The following is a 27,901-nucleotide window of genomic DNA, read 5'->3' on the forward strand; positions in this document are numbered from 1 at the left end:
TACTCTACCTCTAGGGGTGAGAATATTTACACTTCTGAGCATCAGTTTCTTGTCTTGAGGCGTTTCCACTGAAGTTGGATCAGTCTGTAATTTGATTTTCCACGTTGATTTTGAGTATTATTCCAAATCAAGACCTCCGTGTGATATTAATTTTTATTTACATTGATCATTTTTATGTTTACTTGTTCTCAACACATTCCATTATGTAATGGATACAGATTTGCAACTGGAATATTTCATTCTGTGATATCTAGAATGTGGGATTTTAGTGTTCCCTTTATTTTTTTGAGCAGTTTATATGAACCGTACATGGACAATAATTACTAGAATAGGAACAATTTTCCTATCTTTGCAGATATCTTTTAGCGACTGTATTCCATAGTATAAAACCCCCCCATACAGAAAAGATAGCTGTTGGATGAATGACAATTTTTTGGCCGACTGCTGTCTCTCTGTACTCCCCTATACATAGGATCGCTCAGTTCAGCTGAGCGCTCCTGTGCTGTCTGTCAGAGAACCGCTGGCAGTGACATAGTTCAGGGAGAACAAAAGGATCAGAATTCCAATAATGGACATGCTGGATCCTTCTCTCACAGACCGATGATCATCTGCTGGGGAAGTATCATGATAACCCTCATAATTATTAGAATGTTGATCGATCTCAACAAGAGCTCCGATTCTCACAAAATCTCCTTATCAACTCCCGTCTTATCGTCTCTTCCCACAATCGCATGCAAGACATTTCCCTTACACCCCCCACTTGGGAACTCTCTACCCCAACATATCAGATTCTCACCTACCATGGAAACCTTCAAAAGGACCCTGAAGACCTACCTCTTCCGCTACATGACCAGCTCTACTCTCACCTACCGTATCCTCACCCATTCCTTGTAGATTGTGAGCCCTTATGGTCAGGGTCCTCTCTCCTCCTGTTTTGTTCAAGATTATTGTACTTGTTTTTTGTTATGTTCACACCTTTTCACATGTAAAGCGCCATGGAATAAATGGCGCCATAATAATACATAGTAATAATATGGAGAGACCTATCAGTCTATGGGATTAGTCACCTTAGACATATTCTTTCTGACCAGCTTTTCAGAGCATGTTTTCTCTGATACACTAAAATACTAAAACATACGGCTCCAATAACGCGCCCGTTGTTTTTTTTGAAGGACACTGATTCCAATGTTTATTGTATCAGTTTATCATATCACTCCATTATATCTCTTGTTCTGTGAAATGGCAGAACATTTTACGACAGCTAATATACAGTTAGGTCCATATATATTTGGACAGAGACAACATTTTTCTTATTTTGGTTATAGACATTACCACAATGAATTTTAAACAAAACAATTCAGATGCAGTTGAAGTTCAGACTTTCAGCTTTCATTTGAGGGTATCCACATTAAAATTGGATGAAGGGTTTAGGAGTTTCAGCTCCTTAACATGTGCCACCCTGTTTTTAAAGGGACCAAAAGTATTTGGACAATTGACTCCAAGGCTATTTCATGGACAGGTGTGGGTAATCCCTTCGTTATGTCATTCTCAATTAAGCAGATAAAAGGTCTGGAGTTGATTTGAAGTGTGGTGCTTGCATTTGGAAGGTTTTGCTGTGAAGTAAACATGCGGTCAAAGAGGCTCTCCATGCAGGTGAAACAAGCCATCCTTAAGCTGCGAAAACAGAAAAAACCCATCCGAGAAATTGCTACAATATTAGGAGTGGCAAAATATACAGTTTGGTACATCTTGAGAAAGAAAGAAAGCACTGGTGAACTCATCAATGCAAAAAGACCTGGGCGCCCACGGAAGACAACAGTGGTGGATGATCGCAGAATAATCTCCATGGTGAAGAGAAACCCCTTCACAACAGCCAACCAAGTGAACAACACTCTCCAGGAGGTCGGCGTATCAATATCCAAATCTATCATAAAGAGAAGACTGCATGAAAGTAAATACAGAGGGTTCACTGCACGGTGCAAGCCACTCATAAGCATCAAGAATAAAAAGGCTGAAAAACATCTAAAAAAGCCAGCACAGTTCTGGAAGAACATTCTTTGGACAGATTAAACCAAGATCAACCTCTACCAGAATGATGGACAGAGAAAAGTATGGCGAAGGCGTGGTACAGCTCATGATCCAAAGCATACCACATCATCTGTAAAACACTACAGAGGCAATGTGATGGCTTGGGCATGCATGGCTGCCAGTGGCACTGGGTCACTAGTGTTTATTGATGATGTGACACAGGACAGAAGCAGCCGAATGAATTCTGAGGTATTCAGAGCCATACTGTGTGCTCAGATCCAGCCAAATGCAGCCAAACTGATTGGTCGTCGTTTCATACTACAGATGGACAATGACCCAAAACATAAAGCCAAAGAAACCCAGGAGTTTATTAAAGCAAAGAAGTGGAATATTCCTGAATGGCCAAGTCAGTCACCTGATCTCAACCCAATTGAGCATGCATTTCACTTGTTAAAGACTAAACTTCAGACAGAAAGGCCCACAAACAAACAGCAACTGAAAACCACTGCAGTGAAGGCCTGGCAGAGCATCAAAAAGGAGGAAACACAGAGTCTGGTGATGTCCATGAGTTCAAGACTTCAGGCAGTCATTGCCAACAAAGGGTTTTCAACCAAGCACTAAAAATAAACATTTTATTTAAAATTATTGAATCTGTCCAATTACTTTTGGTCCCTTTAAAAACAGGGTGGCACATGTTAAGAAGCTGAAACTTCTAAACCCTTCATCCAATTTTAATGTGGATACCCTTAAATGAAAGCTGAAAGTCTGATCTTCAACTGCATCTGAATTGTTTTGTTTAAAATTCATTGTGGTAATGTCTATAACCAAAATAAGAAAAATGTTGTCTCTGTCCAAATATATATGGACCTAACTGTATATGCAACTAACTTATATATTTAATACATAATGACTGTTTGTATAAGTTGCTTAATCAGAGTTGTGGTTGGTTCAGGGGTAAATTGGTTCTTATACCATTAGATTTAGATTATACGGGTAACAATGTCTTCACAATACTTCACACAGCTGCAAATACAAATCAGAATTTCAACATTATACAAAACAATGTCAGGTTTTTATGAACTTTAGTGGTGTTTTCCTTTCACATTAGTGGTATATATTAGTCTCTGTCCATTTATATTGTAACTTAGAATAGCAAAAATTTTATTTAAATGTGTAAAGAGGGTTAATAGCCGCAGAGTACGACATAGCAGAAGTGTAAATTGTGTCTTGTTATTACAGAGGGAAATTTTGTATAGAAGTAGATTGAGATGATATATTTTCCCCATCTGTAGGTGTCAGGAGGAGCGGAATGAGCTGCCGTGATTGTATCTGTACAGAAGCTTGGTTAGGCTTACCTCCTTCTCATGTTTCTTCTCTTTCTCCCGTATAAGTATGTACCTTTCCTTTATGGAACTAAAGACTAACAAAAGCAGCTATCCAATGTTCTTCTGCTAACATTTTCGGATAGGTTTAGAAATCCATATTTCAACCTGAAAACACGTCAACACTGCCAACATTGTTCTGTGAGGCATACTCTGAAAACTAGCATAGTCTTAATCATAGTCAAAATCATTTTTGGACAGTTACTGTAGTGATTCTGGGTACATTATCTGGCCAAAAGAGGGTATGCCTATTTGGGAATACCATACAGCAAAGTTTAGGTAGGTGGTATGTGTTAGGGGTCACTCACACGACCGTATAACATGGCTGAGTGCTATCCCATGTTTTATGGGATAGCACTCGGACCAATGTTATTCTATGGGGCACTGCATTCTATGTTATTCTATGGGGCAGTGGCGACCAGCGCTTTATTTCTCATAATTGTATTGCATGTTATCTGACTGTATTCCAATTACCACTGACAGAGACAATAGAGAAAATGGAGAAGTTCTCCTTCTCCACAAAAAAATCCTAAATAAATAATAAAATAAAATATTGTTCCAATAAATACATTCCATTATCTAAATTAAAAAAAAACAATAAAAGTACACATATTTAGTATCGCCGCGTCCGTAACGACCCGACCTATAAAACTGTCCCACTAGTTAACCCCTTCAGTGAACACCGTAAAAAAAATACGGTGAAAAAAATAAAAAAAAATTTAAAAATGTTTTTAAAAAAAATGAGGCAAAAAACAACCCTTTATTATCATACCACCGAACAAAAAGTGGAATAGCACGCGATCAAAAAGACAGATATAAATAACCATGGTACCGCTGAAAACGTCATCTTGTTCCACAAAAAACGACCCGCTATACAGCGTCATCAGTGAAAAAATAAAAAGTTATAGTCCTCAGAGTAAAGCGATGCAAAAATAATTCTCTATCCTATAAAATAGTTTTTATTGTATAAAAGAGCCAAAACATAACAAAATCTAAATGAGGTATCGTTGTAGTCGTACTGACCCGATGAATAAAACTGCTTTATCCATTTTACCAAACGCGGAACGATATAAACCCCCCCCCCCCAAAAAAAAAAAAAAAGAATTTCATGAATAGCTGGTTTTTGGTCATACTGCCTCACAAAAATCGGAATAAAAAGCGATCAAAAAATGTCACGTGCCCGAAAATGTTACCAATAAAAACGTAAACTCGTCCTGCAAAAAACAAGACCTCACATGACTTTGTGGACCAAAATATGGAAAAATTATAGCTCTCAAAATGTGGTAACGCAAAAATATATTTTTTGCAATAAAAAGCGTCTTTTAGTGTGTGACAGCTGCCAATCATAAAAATCCGCTAAAAAAAACCACTATAAAAGAAAATCAAATCCCCCTTCATCACCCCCTTAGTTAGGGAAAAATGAAAAAAATTTAAAAAATGTATTTATTTCCATTTTCCCATTAGGGTTAGGGCTAGGGTTAGGGTTAGGGTTATGGCTAGGGTTAGAGTTGGGGCTAGGGTTAGGGTTTGGATTACATTTAGGGTTGGGATTAGAGTTAGGGGTGTGTTGGAGTTAGGGGTGTGGTTAGGGTTGGGGTTAGGGGTGTGGTTGGGATTAGGGGTGTGTTTGGGTTAGGGTTTCAGTTAGAATTAGGGGTTTCCATTGTTTAGGCACATCAGGGGCTCTCCAAACGCGACATGGCGTCCGATTTCAATTCCAGCCAATTCTGTGTTGAAAAAGTAAAACACTGCTACTTCCCTTCCGAGCTCTCCCGTGCGCCCAAACAGGGGTTTACCCCAACATATGGGGTATCAGCGTACTCAGGACAAATTGGACAACAACTTCTGGGGTCCAATGTCTCTTGTTACCCTTGGGAAAATAAAAATTTGGGGGGCTAAAAAAACATTTTTGTGGGACAAAAATTATTTTTTATTTTCACGGCTCTGCGTTATAAACTGTAGTGAAATACTTGGGGGTTCAAAGTTCTCACAACACATCTAGATAAGTTCCTTGGGGGGGTCTAGGTTCCAATATGGGGTCACTTGTGGGGGGTTTCTACTGTTTAGGTACATCAGGGGCTCTGCAAATGCAACGTGACGCCTGCCGACCAATCCATCTAAGTCTGCATTCCAAATGGCGCTCCTTCCCTTTCAAGCTCTGCCATGCGTGCGCCCAAACGGTGGTTCCCCCCAACATATGGGGTATCAGCGTACTCAGGACAAATTGGACAACTTTTGGGGTCCAATTTCTCGTTACCTTTGGGAAAATAAAAATTTGGGGGCTAAAAAAACATTTTTGTAGTAAAAAATAATTTTTTATTTTCACGGCTCTGCATTATAAACTGTAGTGAAATACTTCGGGATTCAGAGCTCTCACAACACATCTAGATAAGTTCCTTGGGGTCTCTAGGTTCCAATATGGGGTCACTTGTGGGGGGTTTCTACTGTTTAGGTACATCAGGGGCTCTGCAAATGCAACATGACACCTGCCGACCAATCCATCTAAGTCTGCATTCCAAATGGCGCTCCTTCACTTCCGAGCTCTGCCATGCGCCCAAACGGTGGTTCCCCCCACATATGGGGTATCAGCGTACTCAGGACAAATTGGACAACAACTTTTGGTGACCAATTTCTCCTGCTACCCTTGGGAAAATACAAAACTGGGTGTTAAAGATAATTTTTGTGGAAAAAAATAATTTTTTATTTTCACGGCTCTGCGTTATTAACTGTAGTGAAACACTTGGGGGTTCCAAGTTCTCACAACACATCTAGATAAGTTCCTTGGGGGGTCTAGTTTCTAATATGGGGTCATTTGTGAGGGGTTTCTACTGTTTAGGTACATTAGGGGCTCTGCAAACGCAATGTGATGCCTGCAGACCATTCCATCTATGTCTGCATTCCAAATGGCGCTCCTTCCCTTCCGAGCTCTGCCATGCGCCCAAACGGTGGTTACCCCCCACATATGGGGTATCAGCGTACTCAGGACAAATTGCACAACAAATTTTGAGGTCCAATTTCTCCTGTTACCCTTGGGAAAATACAAAACTGGGGGCTAAAAAATAATTTTTGTGGAAAAATAAATTAATTTTTATTTTCACGGCTTTGCGTCATAAACTGTAGTGAAACACTTGGGGGTTCAAAGCTCTCACAACACATCTAGATAAGATCCTTAGGGGGTCTTCTTTCCAAAATGGTGTCACTTCAATGTTTAGGCACTTCAGGGGCTCTCCAAATGCAGTATGGCGTCCCATCTTAATTCCAGCCAATTTTGCATTGAAAAGTTAAACGGCGCTCCTTCCCTTCCGAGCTCTGCCATGCACCCAAACAGTGGTTTACCCCCACATATGGGGTATCAGCGTACTCAGGACAAATTGTACAACAACGTTTGGGGTACAAATTCTTCTGGTAACCTTGGGAAAATAAAAAATTCATTTTTGTGAAAAAAATATTTTTTATTTTTACGGCTCTACATTATAAACTTCTGTGAAGCACTTGTTGGGTCAAAGTGCTCACCACATGTCTAGATAAGTTCCTTAGGGGGTCTACTTTCCAAAATGGTGTCACTTGTGGGGGGTTTCAATGTTTAGGCACATTAGTGGCTCTCCAAAAGCAACCTGGCGTCCCATCTCAATTCCAGGCAATTTTGCATTGAAAAGTAAAATGGCGCTCTTTCCCTTCTGAGCTCTGCCATGCGCCCAAACAGTGGTTTACCCCCACATATGGAGTATCGGAAGACTCAGGACAAATTGTACAACAACTTTTGGGGTCCTTTTTCTCCTGTTACCCTTTGTAAAATAAAACAAATTGGAGCTGAAGTAAAAATTTTTGTGAAAAAAAATTAAATGTTCATTTTTTTTTTAAACATTCCAAAAATTCAAGTGAAGCACCAGGAGGGTTAATAAACTTCTTGAATGTGGTTTTGAGCACCCTGAGGGGTGCAGTTTTTAGAATGGTGTCACACTTGGTTATTTTCTATCATATAGACCCCTCAAAATGACTTCAAATGTGATGTGGTCCCTAAAAAAAAATGGTGTTGTAAAAATGAGAAATTGCTGGTCAAATTTTAACCCTTATAACTCCCTAACAAAAAAAAATTTGTTTCCAAAATTGTGCTGATGTAAAGTAGACATGTGGGAAGTGTTACTTATTAAGTATTTTGTGTGACATATCTCTGTGATTTAAGGGCATAAAAATTCAAAGTTGGAAAATTGCGAAATTTTCACCAAATTTCCAATTTTTTTCACATATAAACGCAGGTAATGTCAAAGAAATTTTACCGCTATCATTAAGTACAATATGTCTCGAGAAAACCATGTCAGAATCACCGGAATCCGTTGAAGCGTTCCAGAGTTATAACCTCATAAAGGGACAGTGGTCAGAATTGTAAAAATTAGCCCGGTCATTAACGTGCAAACCACCCTCGGGGCTTAAGGGGTTAATGATACCATTTTGGTGCAGATAGGTTCTTTTGATCGCCCATTATTACATTTTAATGCAATGTCATGGCGACCAAAAAAAATGTAATTCTGGTGTTTCAATTTTTTTTTCTCGCTACGCCGTTTGGCAATCATGTTAATCCTTTTTTTATTGATAGATCGGGCGATTGTGAACGCGGCGATACCAAATATGTGTAGGTTTGATTTTTTTATTGTTTTATTTTGAATGGTGCAAAAGGGGAGTGATTTAACTTTTATATTTTTTTTATATTTTAAAAGCATTTTTTTTTTTACTTTTGAAATGCTTCAATAGCCTCCATGGGAGGCTAGAAGCTGGCACAACTTGATCGGCTCTGCTACATAGGAGCGGTCCTCAAATCGCTCCTGTGTAGTAGATTTACTGCATTGCTATGAACGCCGACCACAGGGTGGCGCTCACAGCAATCCGGCATCAACAACCATAGATGCATCGCTGACCCGCGATCATATGACAGGGTCGGCGATGCGCTCATTTCCGGCCAGATGGCCGGAAGCAGTAGTTAAATGCCGCTGTCAGCATTTGACTGCAGTATTTAACTAGTTAATAACTGCGGGTGAATCGCGATTCCACCCACCGCTATTGCGGGCACATGTCAGCTGTTCAAAACAGCTGACATGTCCCGGCTTTGGTGCGGGCTCACCGCCGGAGCCTGCATTAAAGCAGGGGATCTGACCTCCGCAGTACTAGTACAGCGGAGGTTGGTAAGGGGTTAAAGATATGAAGGAAAATCCCTTAATAAATTGATTTGTAACATTTCATAACTTTCCATACTGGACACAATTTTTGATAAGTAATGAAACTTTATTTACTCTTGAAGTATTATAGTTTTATATAACTTTTACACCTACCCCAAGGCATTTTTATGCTGTTCCTCCTGGTCTCAGTGACTGGATAGAGAATGACTGCACATGAATTAATTATCTGCTCAGGACTGAATAACCACAGAATACAGAGCAGAAGGTTATTGGGGAAAAAAACTGTAATTGATAGCATTCAAGTCTACCCAAAATGGCAATGAATTGTTGAGTTAGCTGGATTATTTATGGTAAATTGGGAAAGTGAAATATTCTGGAAATAAATACTAAGCTGTACTGTTTCAGTGAAGGACTCAGTATTTTTCGGCGTACAGTCATTCTCTATCAATGCAGAATGATCTTCTAAATCCACACATGACATTGTTTTCCTGCGTTTTAATGAACAGAACAGGGTAGTTACACTTTGTAATATATGTTCACTGAAAGGAAGAGGGAGCATTAAATCATTGTGCCGTGTGATGAATGGTTTGCACTGTACATTGAAGAATAAATTGAACAAACTGGCAGAGAAGTCAGTGAACATGAAATCAGCTATTAGAAGGGAGCTTGTGAACAAATTCTGAAGCTGATATGCATCTTTTGATTAATGCCCTATCAATCATCCGTAGTGGTTACCTTAGCAAAGTCAGCCTGTAATCATTCATAGTTCCTTTCAGGAACACTGGCAGGGACTATGGGCTTGTAATAACTGAACATTATTACTGATTTCCTTCTGACTCTTGCAGAGAACAATTACCGTGTTCCCCATGTTTGGGCTTTGCATTATGAAGAAGAAAAAAAAGAGCGCAGAATAAAATGAAAAGAGTTCTCTCCGAATCCTGCCAACATTCTCTTAGGGTATTTCTAATGATATTCTGTCCTAAACGGCAAAAAGCTCCTGCAAGTCATAATAATAGCAATATAATTACTGGGAATAAGTCCTGTTTTGGGCTGTGCTTTATCAAGGAGGCATAATAATGAAAATCATTGGGATTATTTGCTTTAATGAGTTAATTTGCCTGTAATTATAAGATGTGTGTTTTTTAATCTAATGTGGCTGAATGTGAGATGTGTTCATTTATCATGAAAGTAGCAGCTAATCTGGAGGAGAAAAGCAAAGCATTTCAATGTCAGGGCGCTGTACTGTACCATTCACTATTTTGTATACCAGGCAGGAAAGAAGCAGGTCATATTTCACTGTCAATTTCCTAATGCCTTCTTAAAGTATGAATGTATCAGTTACGGTATATTTTATTGACTAAAAACAAATAATTGTACATATTCTTAATTCTTTTTAGTTTATATGATTATGAGGCTAGCCATCTTGCTGGAGTTTCTTTTATCAGCATTTAGGCATACACTTCACACCAGCCTTGTCTACTGTAGAATGTCATAGTCTTTGGAGTGGTGCCACTAACGTAAGGTCCCTGACTCAACCATTAGACTTATCAGTCACCGTCTTTAGCTGTTCCCGACTTTGCTCCGATCGCACACAGCCATCTTGTGACCACAGGTTCTTACTGACCAGAGGTCGGAGGTAACGGTCACAAACTCTCAATGCAAGTCTATGAGGTCCACGTTCTGGCCACATTCTTGCTATCATAGACTTATATTGACTTGTAACTTTAGGCTCGCCCAGCAAACACTGGAGCGATCTCGCAGGTCACAACCCGCTGGAGACTGACTGGAACAGCACCAAGAACAGATGAAGATGGGGCTGATAAATAAGAGACTAGATTCAGGGAACTTAGATTAGTAGCACCACTCCAGCATAAAAATAAAAAAAAAACTGCTAAAGTGGTGCCTTTATTGACTTCTATGGGAGAGTTTTCAAAGCATGTTCTGTTATCTGTGCAAAAGTAATTGTGAAGGGAGGGGCATGTAAACTGTGATCATTACCTACAAAGAATGGTGGATCCCATATTACCCATATACTGTATACAGTGATTGTATTTCTGACTGTAATGATAATGAAACGACTGCTGAAATTGTCGCCTACAAAACAGATGTGTCAAGCTAATATTCAAAGGGTTTTTAGTATTACCACATTGATGACATATGCTAGAAAGGTTAATGATATCAGATCAATTTTCTGATCTGCCGTTACCGGGAGTTGGCACTAAACACTCCATAGTTGTGGTATTGTGCATCAAACACTGTTTACATCTGCTCGCTGCCGAACGTGGTATCAGCTGTTTGGTAGGGGTTCTGGGTGTCGGACCCAATCCAACTGACGACCCTCGATCTTCTGAAAAAAAAGGAAAAATAAAAAACAACAATATCCCATACCTGTCCGGCGTACAGTCATGCCCCACGATGTAAATCCATCTGAAGGGGTTAAATAATTTTACAACCAGGAGCCTGCTAATGCAGCTGCCCCTGGCTGTAAAAACTGGGGAATGAATGGAATGCAGTTTCGTTGACTTGCGGTACTGCCCCCCCTGGTGGCATAAACTCATATGAACTCTATCGTGGGAATTTTTCGGAATATTTTCTCACGCTAGAGTTAATATGAGTTTATGCCACCAGGGGGAGCAGCACCGCAAGTCAACGAAGCTGCATTCCATTAATTCCCAAGTTTTTACAGCCAGGGGCAACTGCATTAGCAGGCTCCTGGTTGTAAAATTATTTAACCCCTTCAGATGGTTTTACATCGTGGGACATGACTGTACGGCGGACAGGTATGGGATATTGTTGTTTTTTATTTTTCCCTTTTTTTCAGAAGATCGAGGGTCGTCAGTTGGATTGAGCGTACAATAAAGATATTAAAACCCCATGTGTTTTATTTACTTCATTAAAATACTTTATGCATAACGGGTGTGTGTTTTTTTTAACCCTTTATTACTATTGGATTAATAATGGATAGGTGTGTTATTGACATCTCTCCATTATTAACCTGGCTTAATGTCATCTTACATTAGCAAGGTGACATTAACCCTTCATTACCCCATATCCCACCGCTACAGGGGAGTGGGAAGAGAGAGGCTAAGTGCCAGAACAGGCGCATCTTAAGCTACTTTCACACTAGCGTTAACTGCAATACGTCGCAAATGCGTCGTTTTGCCGAAAATACGCATCCAGCAAAAGTTCTTGCTGGATACGTTTTTTCGTCATAGACTAACATTAGCGACGCATTTGCGACGCATTGCAAAACGTCGCGTCCGTTTTGCGACGCTTGGGCGTGTGGTAGCGGACCGTCGGGAGAAAAAAACGTTACATGTAACGTTTTTTGCTCCCGATGGTCCGCTTTTTCCGACCGCGCATGCGCGGCCGGAACTCTGCCCCCACCTCCCCGCACTTCCCCGCACCTCACAATGGGGCAGCGGATGCGTGGGTAAAATGCATCCGCTGCCCCCGTTGTGCGGCGGAGACCACGCTAGCGTCGGGAACCTCGGCCCGACGCACAGCGACGGGTTGTTCCCGACGCTAGTGTGAAAGTAGCCTTACAGATGTACCTTTTCTGGGGTGGCTGGGGGCAGATGTTCTTAGCCGGGGAGGGGGGCAATAACCATGGTCCCTCTCTAGGCTATTGATACCTGCCCTCAGTCACTGGCTTTCCCACTCTGGCGGAGAAAATTGTGCGGGAGCCCACACCAGTTTTTTCCGTGATTTAACCCCTTATTTTAACACCTAGAGCTCCCAAATTTTACACACAGACACTTATAACATTATTAATGAGGAATATGAAATGGTTTACTGTATGTAAACCATGTCTCATATCCTGTCGGGTTTGATAAGGAGATAGCAAAAGCCGGCAATTGAATTACCGGCTTTTAAGCTATCCAGCTCTGTATTAAATATAAATATATATATATATGTGTGTCTCACTGATATATATATAGAGAGAGAGAGACTGTATATATGTTTTCATGAATATTTGAGCCCATGGATCCATCCTATGTCCATTTTGCAAGCCGGCGAGATAATCTCGCCGTACGGATGCCATACGGATGACACACGGATAATTTTTGGAGAAAAAATTGCATCCTCGCATTGAATACGGATCACTGTTCAGGAAATTTTCTGCGTATCTCGGCCGTAAAAAACAGACCGTATTTTCCTACGCTAGGTGTGACCCCGGCCTTATAGTAGGAGACAACTCTTTTAAGATCAACGGCCAATAGGAAAGCTGCAAGCTTTCAGGATTTTTTTTTTTACAAATGGAAAAACATTTTTCAAATTGAGAAAAACAAACAAAATATATATAAGTTCGAAAGTAGAACTTGATTTAAGAAATTGGTCATTTTGTAATGACACATGACTACCGTTCTTGTGGACCACAACTATGTAGTAGAGTGTAACACTGTGTTTTATTTCTCTATAGTAAATATGAATACTTTTTATACTTCACAAACTGTTTCTTACTTGATTGCAGCCTTAAATCACGTTCTTACCCAAAGACAATTAAAATAAATATCCTAGAAGAAAAATAAAAGGCTGAGCTTTGTGAAATTTTCCAACCCCCTATATGTAATTATTCACGCTTTCATGAAGACTCATTAATCAAGAAAACTTTCCAAAGTGACCATGTGAACAGTACAAAGAAATACAAAAAATTTCACATACAAATATGTGAAATCTTTTTTTAGGTAAAGAGGTCACTTATGGAAGGAGCAATACAAATCATCCAGATGCAGACATCCAGTAAGAAAGCTAAGTTGTATAAAAAAAAGAAAAAGCGAGAATTAAAAATAGCTTTCCCTTATCGTCCATTAACGATTGGAGTGTATCACTGGGAACAATTTACTTGAGGAGCATGCAATAAAGAGTGGTTTGGCAATGCCTTCTTGCAGAGTGAAGTCTTTATGCTGTAATATAATTTTCCTCCGAATTGAACCGTAGGCTCAGGAACACAGAGGAGTAATGAAGTGATGACAGGTATTAGCATGCATAATGGGCTTTAATAGACATTTAATGATGTTAAACTGAAAGAGAGAGACGGGATCTCCCATCGGAATATCCCCACACTGAAACGCATTGATCAGAAGTCTTACAGCAGATTTTAATGCGAGCTGCACTGACGGAAATTCTTTTTAGGTGACATTCTGGCTGAGCAGAACCTTCCATCGCTTTTTTCTGAATGACTGATATGACAAGCGCTGTGTGCAAGACACATTTACCAATTGATTTTCTTTCCTGATAATGTGATTTGAAGACTTATGTTGCAGTTTTCACCTTTTAAGATTTAAGATCTAAAGGATCTCTCATTACACAAGAAGCCTTAGAAAATCCTGTGACATATTTTTTCTGCTCCATACAACATTTTAATAGTTCACATTGTTTTCAATCTTTTCAAGTATTGCACGTAGTGATAATCATAGATGATAAGTACATATGTAAAATTGTTCATGAATAAGTTCCTGTTTTTTTGGTAAAATTCTTTTTGTTTTCTTTTGTTTGCAGCCCGGCCCTGAGCTTTACGTATCCACCAACTCCTGTATCTTTGCAGCAGATGCATCAGCATATAATAAATCGCCAGCATGGTATAGGCTCAGCATTTGGACACAGCCCCCCACTTATACACCCAGCACCCACATTTCCCAGCCAGAGAGCCATTCCAGGAATTCCCAGTGTCTTGAATCCCATCCAGGTCAGCGTGGGTCCATCAGAGATCACACAGGTGAGATGTTTTCCATAACGCATCCTTTTATGTTATGACATATGTGGTATATACTATAAATACAATATTCTACCTGTTTTTCTCTTCGGATAAGAATTTTTTTTAAGTACCGGTATACTTATACTTCCACAAATTCTTGTTAAAAATGGTAGATGGAGCCTTTCTCATACGTTAGGTAAATGCATACCCAAAGGCAATCATATTCCTTTCCACGTACAAAAATCCAAATAAAAATCACAGGTTTTTTTTCTTGTTCTTATGGAGACCAGTGTACCACATAAAAAAATCCTATGTATGAATATGCCATGAATTCAAATATGATCTGGGTTATACATATTTAATGGATAATAGAATACTTGTTCGGTTGGATTTGCAGATTTACCTTCTGGAAGATGTTTTAAAGCAAAGTTTCTGAAATATTTGTTATGGTTACACATCAATGGATTTTTTTTTTAATATGAAAATGTGTTTGCACTCATGTATCAAAGTCATTTTGCCTGTCCATTGTAGGCTATCACTTCAAAGCACTAGGATGGATTGTAGAGGAGTTATGTGGAGCATACATTATACTCCCATATATCATTCCTGTCTGGCCTATTGTTTTTCTTGTATATTTTCCCATGTCCTGTACGTCTTACATTATGCACATCATTATATTAACATGTGATTCAACTGGGCTCCTAATTAACTGTCAATGTAGCCTTCTGCGTCTTGTCTTCATTTGTAATGAACATCTGTAGGCACCAATGGCATCTCTGAGCATACTAGTCAGCGTGATGTATTTCCAGGGGAGGCACTTCTTCTTACAAATGTAGACATATATACACCTCTCATCCCACCCTGCAGCCCCCAGTTTCTAGGCACCATCAAAAATAATAAGGACATTATACCAAGTATAAACCCTGTAGACCAGCAACACACCGTAAAGAATTGCTTATCTAACTTTGAAGACAAAAAGCAAAAATAGAGGCAGCAATCATGGGGTCCAAGTGAAAAAAGTGTGAAGTTTTAATCACCCATCAATGGTGACTTTGAAGACAGTAGTATAGATAAGATTGTGGGCCACAATAGATATGGATACCTTGGTTGATATAGCATTTCCATTCTTTAATGTTCAAACCTGATTGGTTCAAAAATTAAAATGGCAACCCTGACATAGCCAACAATTGCAAAGTGGAAATTCTAGGAGTCGAATTACTGCGATGAACAATGTTTTCTTTGTTCCCCCTTGCAATTGGTGTTTGAGGTGTCCATGCATAAACATAGACCATACAGTACTTTTATATGGTCTTTAAAGGAATGCCCACTTTTGCAATTGATATTGCTCCAGTGCATCTGAAATAAAAATATGAGGCACCTTTCTAATACGACTCGATTAAACATCTACTTTTTATGTACACAGCTCCCCTGCAGACCTATGTGTATCCACTGATGCAGATGACAGGTAACCCCTGTGTAGTCTGATTATGCAGTCATTTGTCCTTCCATCCATGCTTTACATAAATTAAATGTACATCCAGTAGATTGACAAGAAGACCGGTGGAGTTTAGAAATGACAATTTCATTTTTCAGCAGGTCACAGTTTGCCTAGGGCAATATTTCGGGGTTGATTCTTCTCTAGGCCTTATAAAGTTGGTGTGTAAATGTATGCAAATTAGTTTTCACACTTTTATGTTTGTTCATGTTTTTTAAGCTAGTTTTAAATAGAAAAAAATGGTTTGTATAATGTGTCAATTTCATTCCTATAGGATACAAACTGATGCTAAAATGTAGAGATGGAGCAAATCTATTCCAGGACCTAGTCCACCGGCCACGTCACTATTATGTGGCTACTGGACAGGAGCCCTAAGGACTGCTTCTTACCTGACCACATCCCTGTTTCCTCTTTTGATAAGCCTACTTGTCAAGATGTCATCACTGTGGCGAGTTGCACATGTGACGTCATACCAGGCTGGCTAATCAAAAGAAGGGTTCTGGATGATGTCAAGAAAGAGACGGTTCCCAGGGCTTTTGGTCATTGGCCACAGGTTACAGACATGGCCGCTGGACCAGTTTCTATGAATCGGTTTGCCACATCTTCACAAAAAATGTATACCATAGGTTTGGATAATATAAAGATACCAATTTCATCATAACCCATAATATACCCTTCAGACTGAGTAACACTAAATCAATGACATCAGCTCCAGTTTATTTCAAGGTTGTACAAATCACAGGAGCCAATGCGCCTAGAATTTTTGGCCTCACTTTTAGCTTTCTGGGTTGTTCTCACATGGCTATAAAAAAAAAAAAAAAAATATGCCCTGAAGTTGTACACTTGGATCATTTCTGTTTCTCAAGGGCTCAGTTTTTTTTATTCAGTAGAAAGCAAAGCAAACTGGAATTTTGTCTTCAGTTGTCCTTAATTCTTAGATCTGTTATGGGCAGCACGGTGGCTCAGTGGTTAGCACTACAGCATCGCAGCAAAGGGATCCCACCAGGGACAACATCTGCAAGGAGTTTGTATGCTCTCCCCTTGTTTGCGTAGGGAATATAATAACCCTTTTAGGCAAAAAGTGTATATATGTTTTGCCTAAATTTTACAAACGTTTATTATCTTGTTTGCTCAGCAGAACAAGCCAACGAGTGAGTCTGCAGTGAGCAGCACAGGGGATCCAATGCACAATAAGCGGTCCAAAATCAAGCCGGAGGACGAGCTGCCAAGTCCTATTGCAGGGAGCATACAGGTAACATCTCTACTTTTCTTTATAATCTTCATGTTTCAAGATCCATAACTTTTCTGTCTTTCCTTTTTCTGTAACTAAGCTCCAAATATCCAGTGTATCCCCACATAGTCATGTGGCCCCTGTAGCCCCCAACCATCTAAACATGGTAATGATGGCATATGTGTGGCTGCTTATATATAGATTCTGTGCCAGTGAAGTGTAGGAACAGGGAGCAGCGCAACTCTGGGTCCCCGATTCATCAGGAGAATCAGACGTTTATCGCATACCCTATTAATATGATATAAATGACAGAGACCCCTTTTACCTTTATTGTGTTCTTAAAAACCAGTTCAATATGACAGTTTGGCCGTCAGACTAGAAACAGTTTTGCACCCCTGCCATAGTGGCATCTAATGGCAGCCAGAATCTCCGCATGAAGATAGCAAGAGTACTCTGTAGAAAAAAATAATAAAGTGATTGCTCTTCAGGAGTGCACCACTCCTCTGCTTTTTGGATGCCGGGGGCAGGGTGCTCTTGAAGACTGACAGTTCAGACCAGCAGCATGATCACGGTGCTGTAGTGAACTGAGCGCTCTCCAAGGCTGCTAGCCAAGGCATGGGAAAAGGCAAGGGAAATGAAGCTGGCCCCCTCCAGCGACCTGGTCACCTTCAGAGTGGCACGGGCTCCTTTCCTATGTAACCAGCTGCTCTGAGAGGGCAGTATGCTCAGTAGCCTTGGTTTAACATTAAAAAAACCCCCATACTTGAGAGAGGTAAATTACAAAGTTGCTTGTTTTAGCACTTTGCAATTTTAACTGTTTAAGAGCAACCTATTGGAAGTAGCAATCCTAACAGTCAATGTCGACCATTTAACGAGCATTGAGATTCTGGTTTGGCTATTATCCTAAGTCATGTGACAAGGCTCGTTAAAGGGTCGACATTGACTGTTAGGATTGCTACTTCCAATACGTGGCACTAGAGTTCTAGTCCTCTTCCTCTCTGAAGAGACAATTTGCATATTTCCCAGAGGAGCATTGCGGCTTTAAGTCTCCTCACCTCAACATGCTTAACATGTCACTCTCCACAAGGAGAAACGATACTTCTTGGACAACTGTTTAACCTCTTTCTGACCTCGGACGGGATAGTACGTCCGAGGTCAGATACCGCGCTTTGATGCAGGGCTCCGGCGGTGGGCCCGCATCAAAGCCGGGACATGTCAGCTGTTTTGAACAGCTGACATGTGCCCGCAATAACGGCGGGTGAAATCACGATTCACCCACCGCTATTAACTAGCTAAATGCCGCTGTCAAACGCAGACAGCGGCATTAGCTGGCACTTCCGGCCGGGCGGCCGGAAATGAGTGCATCCCTGCCCCCCGTCACATGATCGGGGGTCAGCGATGCTTCTGCAGTGTAACCATAGAGGTCCTTGAGAACTCTATGGTTACTGATCGCCGGCAGCTGTGAGCGCCACCCTGTGGTCGGCGCTCACAGCACACCTGCATTTCTGCTGCATAGCAACGATCTGATGATCGCTGCTATGTAGCAGAGCCGATCGCGTTGTGCCAGCTTCTAGCCTCCCATGGAGGCTATAGAAGCATGGCAAAAGTTAAAAAAAAAAGTAAAAAAAAATGTGAAAAAAAAAGAATATATAAAAGTTTAAATCACCCCCCTTTCGCCCCAATCAAAATAAATCAATAAAAAGAAAATCAAACCTGCACATATTTGGTATCGCCGCGTTCAGAATCGCCCGATCTATCAATAAAAAAAAAGCATTAACCTGATCGCTAAACGGCGTAGCGAGAAAAAAATTAGAAACGCCAGAATTACATGGTCTCCGCGACATTGCATTAAAATGCAATAACGGGCGATCAAAAGAACATATCTGCACCAAAATGGTATCATTAAAAACGCCAGCTCGGCACGCAAAAAATAAGCCCTCAACCGACCCCAGATCATGAAAAATGAAGACGCTACGAGTATCGGAAAATGGCACAATTTTATTTTTTTTTAGCAAAGTTTGGAATTTTTTTTCACCACTTAAAAAATGACCTAGTCATGTTAGGTGTCTATGAACTCGTACTGACCTGGAGAATCATTATGGCAGGTCAGTTTTAGCATTTAGTGAACCTAGCAAAAAAGCCAAAGTGTGGGACTGCACTTTTTTTGCAATTTCACCGCACTTGGAATTTTTTTCCCGTTTTCTAGTACACGACATAGTAAAACCAATGATGTCGTTCAAAAGTACAACTCGTCCCACAAAAAATAAGCCCTCACATGGCCAAATTGACGGAAAAATAAAAAAGTTATGGCTCTGGGAAGGAGGGGAGCGAAAAACGAACACGGAAAAATGGAAAATCCCAAGGTCATGAAGGGGTTAAGAGAAAACACTTTTAAGGTTAATGACCAGCTGAAGACTATTGTGGATGTCCTGTCCCATAGGCTAATAGGTTTGTCTATTGTTTTCTCCCTATTGTTACATTCATACTATCATTATTATTATTATAGCGCCATTTATTCCATGGCGCTTTACATCTGAGGAGGGGTATACATAATAAATACATGTACAGTAATCTTAAACAATACAAGTCACGACTGGTACAGGAGGAGAGAGGACCCTGCCCGCGAGGGCTCACAATCATAAATATATTGTACCAAAAAGGTCTACGTGTATGTTTCTTGTGATAAACTAGAGTTTCCTGCCAGTAATACCATGTCTATGAATATAAGTAAATGCTGTATCTAGATCTCTACTGGCTAGCTTAAGTCAGCGAGTATTTAGAGCAATTAGGCAGATCTCTGTCTTTCCATCTCACCCCCCTCGTAATTTAACATTCCCATCTTTTAACTCTGTGTCTAGGATCAGCCAGATGGAATGACTCTGGTGAAAGAAGAAGGGGACAAAGATGAAAGTAAGCAAGAGCCTGAAGTAGTCTACGAGACAAACTGCCATTGGGAAGCCTGCTCCAGAGAGTTTGACACACAAGAACAGCTAGTGCATGTAAGTTAATGGAATTCAGGAACTGGGGTTTGAAAGCTATGTGACCTTTCTCCACAGAGGTCAGGGTCTTTGACCCCGCGTTGAGTCAAGTTTCTTAGCCAGCAGCATTGCATGCCGGAGAGGACTTTATGAGTTTCAAAGAATAAAGGGAAGTCTTAGCTGTGGTGCTTGACCTGTTCAGTCAGCTAAAGCTTACTGCAAAATTCAATAAAGTCTTCAGCAGAGAGTGTAATGGCTCTGATCTTGTAAGCCAGCAAACATTATTTTTTTCTGTAGGAGACTTTGATATTTATTGAGTAATAGTAAGCTGAACATGAATTAATACTAACCTGAAGCCAGGACTCCTTCTATAAACCAAAGCGTCTTTTTTTCTTCACAAATGTAATACGTTATTAGTTTTGTTAAAAGAAGACTGTGCGCTTCAGGCTGAAAATGATTGTTGACCCTCACATCCTTTGGACCACCGCTCAGCTCAATGCCGGAGAGTCTTCTTCATCCTCCAGCACAGGGGAGGGAGATGTACCTCTAATATTCATTGGGAAATTATGCAAAGGAAGAACTGGAGGCGTTTAGTGCAGAAATGCAAACATATTACATAGAATATTTAGCTTAGTGCTGCATGTGATGATGAGAATAATATAATGGTAGTTATTACAACGTTTAAGTAAAGGGAATCTCACACCAGGATAGGATTTTACCACCTAATCTGACAGCAGTGTAATGTAGAGAGATGGAGACTCTGATTGCAGAGATTTGTCATTTGCTGGGCTACTTGCTGTAGTTTTGATAAAAATCCTATCTGTTAGCAAAATATTTAGAATTGAAAGTCCTCAGTGGTTGATATATATCTTATCTGTATCTATTAGCAAGAGATTATAAGTAAAAGACTAGTAAGCCTTCTTCCATGTAGTCCTCCATATTTATGAGCTCTATATAACCACAACCCCATTACTAATTCATAGATTTCTGCCTATACACAGTGTACACAGAAAGCTGCCAATCATCGATGGTATTATACGGAGCTCAGCATTCAGAGAACTGCTAGATCTGCAGCAGATAAAACAGTGATTTTTTCAAACTGCAACAAGCAGCCCAATAAGGCTACGTTCACATTAGCGTCTTTGGGCGCAGCGTCGTCGACGGATACCGACGCATGCGTCATGCGCCCCTATCTTTAACATGGGGGGCGCATGGACATGTGCCGGTATGCGTTGTCAAGCGTTTAAGGACGCATGCGTCATTTGGGCGCACCAGACAGGGCGCGGCCGACACTACATGTTGCATTTTTCCTGCGCCAAATTTCCGGTAAACAACGCATGCAACGCACTTGCATCGTAAATGCGCCAAAAAACCACATTACTGTCTATGTGCAACGCATAGGGCGCAGGTGCCTGGGTTGACCCGCATTGTTCGACGCATGCGCCATTTGAGTAAAAAACAAGTGATGAAGTGTCTAGACAGTGACAAGACCACCCCATAGATATAAAAAAAAGGGTGATTGCATTGTATTTGACTTGCCTGCACGTCTGGAAACAGAGAGTACACGAGACACAGCTCTGCCTTCAAGAGATGTAAGTATATAATTTCTCTGCCCATTTTTTTTTTATTCTTTGCAATGTTTGTTGTTTGTTTGTTTTTTTTATGTGTGTGACATTTTTTTTTTCTTGCAATTTATGGTGGTTTATTTAATTTTTATTGGATTGTTCTGCGTTGACCGCATGCGTCAAAAAACGCTGCGTTGTGTATTGCGTTTTGGGTTGCGTCGACGATGCTGCGCCCAAAGACGCTAATGTGAACGTAGCCTAAGTGATACATCGCTGGACTCAGGATTTCTGCCCAAATATCATGCTGCTTTAAGATGGGATAGTAAAATCTTTGTGACAAATTCCTTTTAAAAGGGTTGTTCAAACTTTTATTTTCAAAGAGCAAGAAAAGTAATTTAATAATAAAGCAAGACATACTCACCAGCTCTGACACAGGCGGCTCCATTATTCTTCAACAGGATATGAGGCGATGATGTCTCATTCCAAGGTTACCTCACAGACGAGGCCTGTGATTGACCCCAGCGGTCAGGTGACTGGAATAAGATATCATCAGATGTGCCTCAGAGTTTGATTTTAAAACAATACTCCAGCAGTTTCTATACTGTGCCGCTAGAGTGGTGCTTTAAAAGTAATTCACCTGCCCTTAGTCATATACTCACCTTATGGTGTTTTCATCTATTTTCGCCACCGCTCCGGTCCGTGTCCAACGAAAAGTGACCCACCTGCAGCTCCAGTGTTTCACTTTTCAGTACAAGTCAATGAGAGCCTTGTCCTGGCTATCACAGACTTACATCGAGATGGCACAGCAGGACCGGAGCGGCACCAAAAAATTGTGAAGACGCCAGAGGGTGAGTATATGACTGGGGGCAGGGGCTTACATTTAAAGCGCCACTTCAGCGCTGCATAAAATCATATCGCTGGAGTGGTTCTTTAAATATGAATTATCGCAGGTCAAATGTGGGTAGTTCTTGCTCATATTTTATTCCTTCGTCTCCCCTTAGTATAATTTTTTTTATTTCTCTTTATATCCGCCATACAGTTTCAGGGTCTTTATCAAGGGGTCATAGCTTACAAGATTCTCATGGGCTTGTATTTAAGCTGCTCTGCATTATTGCCCTGTGAGCCATGCATATTGCTAAAGACCATAAATATTAATAATATCAATAATAATAATAATTAATAAATTAATTAATTTGAAGCTTCAAATAAAAAGGTCCATATCTCTGGACCCATATGGGATGGATTAGAAAAAAAAGCAGAACAAAACAGAGCAGCAGGAATAAAATAAGAACGAAAAACTGCCCATTTTTGACTTGGAAACAGGTCCTTTTTAAAAAGATTTCCAGTTTTCCTCGAAAACAATATTGTCTATTTTTCCAGAAATTATGTCACTCCTGTCTATGGGCAGTGTGTGATATTGCAGCTCAGCCTTATGGCTATAGTGACTTTGGACAGGTGAGTTGCGGTTTCTAGATACACAAAACTTTTTTTTTAAGTTCAGAACAATCTTTAATGTGGATGTAATGCAAGGACGTGTATCATTATTGTATGTGTGGATCACTTCTTCTCACCATGTAATGAGATAAAGACCCTTAGCAATTCCACCATCATAAATTCAGATCTGAGTGTCGGAATTAATAGTATGGTTATGTCACTTAGTGTGACCAAGGGAACCTTGTTTAATACTGCAGGTTGGGTATCGACATGCTATTTTTATAGAAGCCACTTTACGAAGGGAGATCTGTGACCAAAATTGAAAAATACCTTTCAACTGTTAATATAGCGAAGCTTTCATGATACATTTATCGGTAGACAAGATGTTTTAAACCATCCTTACTCCCTGTCTTATTTACAGCGCCTATCCATCGTCACCACCACATCCAGTTAATAGCAGGATTCATGGTTCTCCATGGTTGTCTATCTAGTGTGTGACAGTACAGGCTTCCTACTATACAAGTCACTATCTATAATTGATATCCTTCCATGGAATGGGGCAGCAGAGTTTTACTGAGCAGTTTTAAATCCTGCCTCTTGTCCTGACTTGGATGTGAAACGAGAAGCAGGAATCAGAAGCTTCTTTTTATTAACCTGGTGAAGACACAAACTGTTTAATATAACAACCAAGGAAAAGGCATTGTGCAAATACATGACAGACAATGCAGGAGCGGACACAGACAGGAGAGGGCCCTTGTGCAAAATTGTAGTCCAATATTTCATCATACTGCACCCCTTTAATTGTCTCTGACAGAAGCTGCTAGAGCTGCAGAAGTGGCAGTGAGCCCCTTTACCTGTCGGGCACCTTAACGAATGGTATGTCCATCTTAGACAAAACTTAAACAATTTACTACCCTCCTATCTACCAATACGTGCCATTTCTCAGTAATCTCTTCAGAGAAAAGAGTACTTAAAGGGAACTTGTCAGCATGATTGTTCACAGTAACCTACAGACAGTGTCTGGTCGGCGCCATTATACTGATTAAAATGATACCTTGGGTGATGAAATCCATCTTGTGGTTGTTGTTTAATCTTTATTTTCAGTTTTCTGTTAATGAGATTCTCGTGCTCCAGGGAGGCCTGTGTGGGGCTTCATGTGGTGCTTTACTTACATATTCATACTTATAGGCATATGACAGCTCACCGATCCTTCCGTGATCGGCCTCCTATTTACATACTGCACATAATATTGTGGGGTTAGAAAAAAAAATGTAAGTAAGCAAAGCACCACATGAAGATCCCCCCACAGGCCGCCCCCGGAGCACAACAATCTCATTAACTGAAAACTGCAAATAAAAATTAAACAACAACCACGAGACGGATTTCATCAAGGTATCATTTTAATTAGTATAACAGTGCCAACCTGACAGTTTTTGTAGTTTACTTAACACGATCCGGCTGACAGGTTCACTTTAAACGCTAGTGCCAGCTATTTAGGATTGCTACTTCCAGTAGGTGGCACAAGAGTTCTAGTCCTCTTCCTCTCTGAAGACACAATTTACATATTTAATTTCCCAGAGAAGCATTTATTGATTTTATTATATGGAAGGAATTATTTAATGATACGAAAAATATATACCGGTAGATGAGAATAATCCTGGCTGATTACGTTATTAAAACCTTCACTTAGTGGACATACGAGTGAATGACTAAGGAAGCAGTAAAAAGCCCCTAATCAGAAAGGCGGTGTTGTGTGTAGTCTTACTGAAGACTCTCCAGATATTTGTTACCATTCCTGTAGCATTTAATTTATGGAGTGTTGGTCATACATTGACTTCTCACTGGCTTTGAAACAAGGTCAAAAGACAGTTGGGCTCCATTAATCTTCCTCTTGTTTTCTGGACAGGTTTAGTGTGTTGCGTTAATTCAGTGTCCTACTTGTTACATAGAATTGTTATTCGCCGTTTTCTTCACTGAGCGGACCTGTACGTAATTATCGAAAGTCATCTGTAAAAGTTTATGTTCTTAGGCAGTTGCCGCATGTTAGCCCCAATATTCCTCTTACTTTTTTTTTACTAGGAAGGAAGCAGAATGTTTCCACTGCTCAATCTTCTTTTTTTAAGAGATTTCTCTGTTTTAAAAGCAAAGCCCTCTAATGTGAGCACAATATCAGTTACAGAGCTGGGGTGCATGAGGCGATTACCTCTGTTTGCCTAATTCATATTGAAGTTTAAAGACTAAGGGTTTTTTATGTGGGATTCTATACAGATATAAAAAAAAAACGTGGAAAGCTTGAACATGCTCCATATGTACAGAGGTCACATTTCTTAGAAGCACTGTTTAAGTGAGATTGGGGGTGATTCATTAAGGTGCTTACATCACAAATCTGGAGTAAACACCTCAGGAAGTTGCAATACTTTTGTGCAACTCGACAGTTGCAGAAAAATATTGTGACTTTTGGTGTTCCCACACCAGTTATGGCCGACTACGTCAACATGGGCATAAAAAGAACGTGACATGATCATGCCCGCCCATCAAATTCATCATCCGTTTATACTGTCAGTTTGGGCTGATGGACCCCCTTTAACAATTTAACTGGTCATTATTAGGGAATAGTCAAACAGACGTATAACTTGGATTAGGGGGAATACCAACCTAATGCTCGGACAGGCAGTAGGACTTCCCAATTTGAGCATGACAGCAAGTATTTCTATGCAGCTATCATAATCAGGCCGGGAAAGCTGCCGGCCAGTCCAAGCATTGTGTTATGTTCCTTGTCCCAAGTTACACAGACGTCTGACTCTTCCCTTGAGTCCGGGGTCACACTTGTGTGTACAGTGCGAGGAACTTGCATGAGTCTCTGGCATCAATACCCGGCACTGCCGCCGGCACTCGGGACTGGAGCATAAAAATACATGCAGCCGCACACTCCGGTCCCGAGTGCCGGTTGCAGTGCCGGGTATTGATGCCAGAGACTCGTGCGAGTTTCTCGCATTGCACACGCAAGTGGGACACCGGCGTAAGGTAGATTACATGGTTTTGGTGCCTTCAGAGAACCTTTCTTCCTTGGAGAATTATTAGAATGCTCTATCAGTAACATTGCCGTGTAGAAGCAGTGCGGCCAAGAAACACTTCATAAAACTGTAAAAACCTATGATAAAACATGGGGGCCAACAAGGCAATGTAAAGGCACCCTTAATAACTCTTTTTCCGGGATAGAAAAGTAGAGCTCTGTAGACTACCTCTGTGTATTTCTAATTATTTGCGCCTGGTGCAGCTATTTGTACACTGGTCAGGTGTCTGCGTGTCTGATCCGCACAATATAGGGTCAGTGTCTGCATTTTCCGTCATATAGTCAGCTGTGGTGTAGGTATGGGACGAGCGTATCACCAGGCCTAGACGTTGCAGTTCTTAAAGAAAGATAAGTATTCAAGCTGAAAATGAAACAAAGCTCTGACTGTATTCCTCCTTGTGTTTAGCAGAGATAAACTTCACTGGAGTCTCAGTGCTGCTCCTGGCAGAAGCTTTAATTGGTAAAATGCAGATTTTTTTTTTGATCAGGAGAGGATTACTCTTCTTATCAGTATAAAGCATCTTATTTGAAGATGAAAAGGCTTCTCTGAATCACAGATGCCAACATTGTTGCAAGGCGCTGTGGCGACTGACATCTCAAATGAAACAGTGATTTATTAGTCTGTATTGGCCAGCCTAGCCTAAGTAATCTAGTAAAGGTCCTGCTGATTTGCAAATTTTTCTAAGTGAAATGCTTTTTATATACAATTCCTTGGTAATATTTCCTAAACTGCCAGCATTTAGAATAAATAATACGCAGAGAATTGAACAGTGTACCAAGAATTGCTAAGCAGATTTTTAGGATGTGAGCGCTAGTCAGTGCTTCTTCAAATCTATCTTGGTGGTTCTTTTTCGGCGTTGTCTGATAAGCTGGCGAAGGAAAGATTAATAACAGTGCCTTGTTGCTATCAGTAGCGTCTTGTCGATTCCCTGTAAGAGGCCTGTCTGCTCAGCATGGAAATTATTGATTAAATAAGAAGTGTCATTAGGTTGTGAGTAGATCCATAATCACAAAAAGCAGCGGACAGTAAGATGCGGTGCCATGAATCAAACCTTCTGCCCAGCTCATTTATATTGCTGTGACATCCACACCTATTAGGGACATTCATTTCGTATATACGTGCCAGCCAAGGAAGAACAACACTCAAACTAAGCAGCAATATATGACAGAGACAAAGCCACATCCGGGGAGAAGGACAGAGGGTGGCAGTAATTTGTTTGGAGGATTGCCCACTAAGAACGGACTATATTGATCACAGAGGAAACTAGATAGCTCTGACTCTTCTAGTCCTTTTTTTAATTGGTCTCACTTCACTTGTGATGGGGAGGAGAACACATATCATCTTTTGTAAGGAAATCATGTTGCGGTATTTGTGAGCATGCTCGGGTCAGGGTTCCAGCTGAGCATTTTATCTCAGCATGTAAATTGGAATGCAGGATTTATAAATAACTAAAAAATGTTGCTAAGAAAAAGTGTTGGATGCCGTGTAATAGAACCCTGACTGGGAAGTTTAGCAATAGATGGTATGACATGTCTCATAACTTCAGCTGAAAGCCCCATCTACAAATTGTCTCCATTGCTGAAAACCATCATGAATCTCCACTTTTACATATAGCCAGTGGAGATGAAAAGCATTGTCGATAACCCATAATGCAGCTTTTGTTGTGGGTAGGCCAGTGTCTTATTTCCTCTCAATATTACGGAAATAGGATGCGACTCTGATGATGAGATGTTGTACAGCAGGAGTGCACAACCTTTCCGATCCAAGGGCCACATTGTCATATTGAACGACTTCCAAGGGCTGCAGTAAATAGGAATATCACCTTTTCAGATATTTACGGCCTAT

General features: G+C 40.4%; 1 protein-coding gene across 5 annotated transcripts in view; it reads left to right on the plus strand.

Annotated features, from left to right (window-relative positions):
* GLI3 (GLI family zinc finger 3) overlaps window positions 1-27,901 on the plus strand; it is a 338,369-nt gene that overhangs the window by 266,794 nt on the left and 43,674 nt on the right. For 3 of the 5 annotated variants that reach the window (XM_077269180.1, XM_077269181.1, XM_077269184.1), the window contains 3 exons: window positions 14,084-14,300; window positions 16,910-17,026; window positions 19,864-20,004. In XM_077269180.1, coding sequence (XP_077125295.1) covers window positions 14,084-14,300; window positions 16,910-17,026; window positions 19,864-20,004 — 475 coding nt within the window. The remainder of the gene's footprint in view (window positions 1-14,083; window positions 14,301-16,909; window positions 17,027-19,863; window positions 20,005-27,901) is intronic. The other 2 variants (XM_077269182.1, XM_077269183.1) reach the window with 1 other exon arrangement.

Source organism: Ranitomeya variabilis, chromosome 6, assembly GCF_051348905.1.
Source record: "Ranitomeya variabilis isolate aRanVar5 chromosome 6, aRanVar5.hap1, whole genome shotgun sequence".
NCBI lineage: Eukaryota > Metazoa > Chordata > Amphibia > Anura > Dendrobatidae > Ranitomeya > Ranitomeya variabilis.